This window comes from Olea europaea, unplaced genomic scaffold (genome assembly GCF_002742605.1).
Source record: "Olea europaea var. sylvestris unplaced genomic scaffold, O_europaea_v1 scaffold307, whole genome shotgun sequence".
Classification (NCBI taxonomy): domain Eukaryota; kingdom Viridiplantae; phylum Streptophyta; class Magnoliopsida; order Lamiales; family Oleaceae; genus Olea; species Olea europaea.
The window spans coordinates 744,188-749,230 of NW_019249416.1; the positions used below are offsets into that span (position 1 = coordinate 744,188).

General features: G+C 34.2%; 1 protein-coding gene across 1 annotated transcript; it reads left to right on the plus strand.

Annotated features, from left to right (window-relative positions):
- The first annotated feature begins 369 nt into the window (after nt 1-369).
- On the plus strand, nt 370-1,768 carry LOC111385035 (high-affinity nitrate transporter 3.1-like). Its single transcript, XM_023009400.1, has 2 exons — nt 370-568; nt 1,013-1,768. Exons 1-2 carry the CDS (start codon nt 439-441, stop codon nt 1,483-1,485), a joined length of 603 nt encoding a protein of 200 aa, XP_022865168.1. The 5' UTR covers nt 370-438; the 3' UTR covers nt 1,486-1,768.
- Nucleotides 1,769-5,043: the final 3,275 nt, after the last annotated feature.

Here is a 5,043-nt window from a genome sequence, read left to right on the forward strand (position 1 = left end):
AGAATTTTAGAGAGCCAAATCCACACTCTTTATTTTAATTTTTGAAGATATAGAGTATATTAAACACCTCAAAGAGAGGACTGATTCTCTATAATTGAAAAAATAAGGTCAATAAACAACCTATTGGAGATGTTCTTATCCTAAAGATTAATGGATAAACAGAAAATCAATTTTTGGTGAAACATTTATAGTTTTAAATGTTTAAATGACTTTGTTCAACTTTATATTTTATAATAATCAAAATGCCTTGTGTTAAATCTCGCATGTGGTCATCCATCTATGATAACTTATAAAAAAATAAACAAATAAAAGGAGAAAGGTGTAGTTTCCAGTTTCCCTGCCTTTTGAAATCCTTATAAATACACACAAACTGCAGCACTTAAGCCTCATTGGGATCACAAATATTTCTCTCGGCTCTAGGTTGAATTACAAGTCATAATGGCAGCAATTGAAGGTTTTCTCGTGGCTTCACTTCTTCTTTCCTGTTTGGCATCCACTTCCTATGGAGTGACCTTTTCTTCTCTGCAGAAAACTCTTGTAGTTTCTGAGTCACATCAAGAAGGAAAAGGTAAATATAATTTATCAGTCTATTAATTACCTTTTCTTCATTCAAAAATTTCTCAAAAATGAGGAGTTGATGTTAAGCATATACCATATTCTCCATGATTTACGATATTTTCAATGTTAAGTTGTGAAACCTAATTATTGTTGGTGTACGGACTTCATATGCGGATTGAAAGGTTAAAGAAAAATAAGGCGTGAGATTTCATACTTCCAAACTTTTTTTCATCATAATGAATTACTATAGTGACAAAAGAGAACGTAGTTTCATATTAAGCGAACTTCTATAAATTTTGTGTATTCTTGTGTATCTATTTTCTTTCTACAATTTTATTAGTCTTTTCGATTTTTCTGCCTTGGTTTATGTTCAGTTCATAATTCCTAGCAAGGGATGTTATTTTCATATAAAATACTAGATTTCTTGCTAACTCTTACGATTTCAAAATTGCAGTCCTGAAAGCTGGGGAAGACAAAATCACAATAACGTGGTCATACAACAATTCCTTTCAAGCAGGCACAGATTCAGCCTACAAAACAGTGAAGTTGAAACTTTGCTATGCACCCATTAGCCAACAGGATAGAGCCTGGAGAAAAACTGAGGACAATTTAGAAAAGGACAAAACCTGTCAACACAATATTGTTTCCAGGCCATACAGTCGTTCCAACAACAATTTCACCTGGACAGTGGAAAGGGATGTGCCTACTGCTACGTATTTCATTAGGGCGTATGCTTACAACTCTGCAGATGAAGAGGTTGCCTATGGGCAGAACACCGATGCTCAAAAGACTAGAAATTTGTTCCAAGTCGAGGCAATAAGTGGGCGCCGTGCCTCGCTCGACATTGCCTCGGTTTGCTTCTCGGCTTTCTCCGTGGCATCTTTATTTGGATTCTTTTTCTTGGGAAAAGCCAAAAGCTCTCAATAGAAGTGATGGGATTTGTTTTTGCTTTGAACAGTGTTGTCTTGTACCAATAATGCTAAAAAACTATCCCGTGTGACATGTACGTGGCATTAAATGATAAGTCCAATTAAATATAATGTTATGGTTTAGCACCACCGTATGTGGCATATATACGACATTAAACAATAAGTTTATTAAATGCGATATTATAGGACTTATTTAGTTGGACTTATCATATGTTGCCACATAGGATGATGTTTTTAGTACTAGCGATGTTATATATCATTAGTCTTTCACTTTTTGATTAGTATGTACTCTTTAAATTACAATTATCTTAAATTCTTGTAAGTTCTTCTAATTTTCTCCTCATTTCTTTTGGAGTGGGTTGGGGGAATTGCAAAGTCTATCAAGTTCGCATGTCTAAAGGACTATAAATTTAGTGTTATAGAATGCTAGGATGAAGTTATGTGCGTGGATTGGCAAGATTCATGTTTGGCTAATCAAAAGTGAAAGTCAATTTATGATTTTGTGATAAATAAATAGTTGGATAGGACCGTCCCCATTAGTAATTAATAAAATTCGAGCAATATATCAGGGCATTAAATTTTATAATCAGAAAGGATCCAAAAAGCATTTGAATGAAGCAGGGTTGGACAGACACTATTTATATAGTGTGATCAAAAATTAAAATACAATTTTTTTTAAACAACCTGATATTGATAAAAATAAGTCAATACACTGCTGCAGCTGTTAGTACGTAATAATAGCGACCACGGCCAATCTCGCACATCAACAATGTTAGTTAATTTTTACTGAATAGCAAGAGAAAATTCCATCAGTTCAACAGACAAAAACATTTTTATTTTTGGGATTTAATCTAGAAGCTGTAGTTCATAATTCAACATGAATCGGCAGTCAGGCAATGAATAAATAACGAAAACAATCAATTTATTGATTAAATGTTCATTTAAATCATAAAATCAAGAACCTACATAAAGATTTCAAATAATAATTGAAAAATACAATTTCAAACCCAGAGAGAGACGAGAGTGATGGATTTGATTTAATTCGATTCTGAGGCTCACACCGCAAATAATAAAATAATTCAATTTCAAAGAAGAGGAAAAAGTGAATTTCAGAGGGTTTATTGATTTGTGTAGTGAGCGGCCGTGAGAAAAACTGGAAAAGAAAGCAATCAGACAAAAGGAATAGAGTTGGGGCAACTCTAGTTTTGAGACATACGTGACCCCAAGTGGATCTGCTCATGAATTGAAGTCAACTCCAAGCAGGGGGCGGACCTCTTGACTCCAAGTAATTAACAGTACTAATTTGGATCCGTGGAAAACCCAGTATCAATTAGTTTAGTGCAAGCCATCTATGATGTGTGATTAGATGTAGGTTAAATTTTCTCATATTTTCAAGGAAGAAAATAGCGCGGCGGACTTGCTAGCAAACTAAGGTGAGCGAGGAGCTTCACACCTTGGAACTATATGAGAGCCATGGAAAGTTGCATGATATTATTAGATTGCATGATATTATTAGATTAGATACAACGAAATGGTAGAATATTTTATTATAGTCTAATAGTAGTGTATTTAATTATATGGTAGAATATTTTATTATAGTCTATACCCTCTTCGTGAAAACCCTTAGGCAACAAGTGTAGTTTTGTACTTTAACATTATTTTTGCCCCTTTATCCTTCCTTTATTTTATAGATCCATTTGCAATCAATCAGTATATGATCTTTAGGCCTTTTCACCAATTCTCAAGTTTCATTTCTAAGGAGAGAAGTCATTTCTTCTTCCATAGTAGCTACCCAATTTCTGGAATCTCTGCCTTTGATAGTGTCACCATAGGAGTTTAGTTCATTTTCGGCCTCTTCTTGATAAGTAAATAGCAAGACAAAGTCATCATTATCAAACCCGGCAGGAGGTCTAATCTACCTTTTCTGTCAATCTCTTGTGGGTTGATACTCATCAATGAGCAAAATTGCAGGTTCTTTTTAGTCTTTAGGACTAGTTTTCCAGTCAACTTAAATTTCTTCTAAGGGTGCATCAATAGTTTGGTCAAATTACTCTTCTTTAGGCATAGTATTATTCTTTCTCGGTGAGGAATCTCCACCATAATATGAACATCTTTTTCGGTTAAGTCATTTGTCTTTATTTCCAAACATGTCATAATAGATTCATTAAAGATTAATAGCTTCATTAAAGATAACATCTCTTCTTATTATAACCCTGTACCTTCTCTCCCCTTTAATCTACTGCCCGTATCCTTTAAAATTGTCACCATGACTTGAGAAAACATATATTTAAGTGATCTAGGTTCTAGTTTTCTTGTATTTTGATGAGCATATGCAGCACAACCAAATAGTTTTAGTTAAGAATAAACAACTGTTTTTTGATACCACACAGATTCACGCACATTGAAATTTAAAGTATTAGTAGGAATTCTATTAATGAAATGGTAGAATATTTTATTATAGTCTACCATGTATCAATTAGTGCAAGCCATCTATGGATGTAATGTTGCCACGTTCTCCTTCCATTTTATGTGAAATACTTATCAATAAAATAGGGACGGGAAATCCTCCTTCCCCCATCCCCCACCACACCACAACAAAATATAGCTTTTCCAACTAGATTTCCCCGATCAACCTAAAACTAGGTGGTGAAAATGCTCTACCAACTAAAAAAAGTTCTTAGTCGGCCATATCTTTACTGACTAGCTTTTTTCCAACCCAATAGAAATAGTCAATAAAAATCGCCTTTTGTTGACTGGTGTTTTATCGACCCACGAAAAATTAGCCATTTAAAACAGTATTTAATGACCACAATAATTATTAGTTGGCCTAGATGAGACATAATTGAAGACAAGATGCAATGGGTCGTTGAATATCGTATTTTTGAAGCAAAATTTTGGTAGGGGATATGGCGCAACAACATTTACCGACTAAAACAATTATTAGGCGGTTTAGAAGAGATATATCATCGACATAGAGGAGAAGATAAATAACTCCAAGAGCATCTATGGATGTAATGTTGCCACGTTCTCCTTCCATTTTATGTGAAATACTTATCAATAAAATAGGGACGGGAAATCCTCCTTTCCCCATCCCCCACCACACCACAACAAAATATAGCTTTTCCAACTAGATTTCCCCGATCAACCTAAAACTAGGAGGTGAAAATGCTTTTCCAACTAAAAAAATTTTTTTAGTCGGCCATATCTTTACTGACCAGCTTTTTTCCAACCCAATAGAAATAGTCAATAAAAATCGCCTTTTGTTGACTGGTGTTTTATCGACCCATCAAAAATTAGCCATTTAAAACAGTATTTAATGACCACAATAATTATTAGTCGGCCTAGATGAGACATAATTGAAGACAAGATGCAATGGGTCGTTGAATATCGTATTTTTGAAGCAAAATTTTGGTAGGGGATATGGCGCAACAACATTTACCGACTAAAACAATTATTAGTCGGTTTAGAAGATATATATCATCGACATAGAGGAGAAGATATATGACTATTATAGACAAAGAGAGAGTTGTCAGCCTGGTTGGCAATAAATCCATTA

Excerpts from the sequence above, each read along its gene's own strand:
- LOC111385035 (XM_023009400.1), top strand. The coding sequence starts at position 439 with ATGGCAGCAATTGAAGGTTTTCTCGTGGCTTCACTTCTTCTTTCCTGT. Across the intron at positions 569-1,012 it reads GTCACATCAAGAAGGAAAAG|TCCTGAAAGCTGGGGAAGAC; the intron begins GTAAATATAATT and ends TCAAAATTGCAG.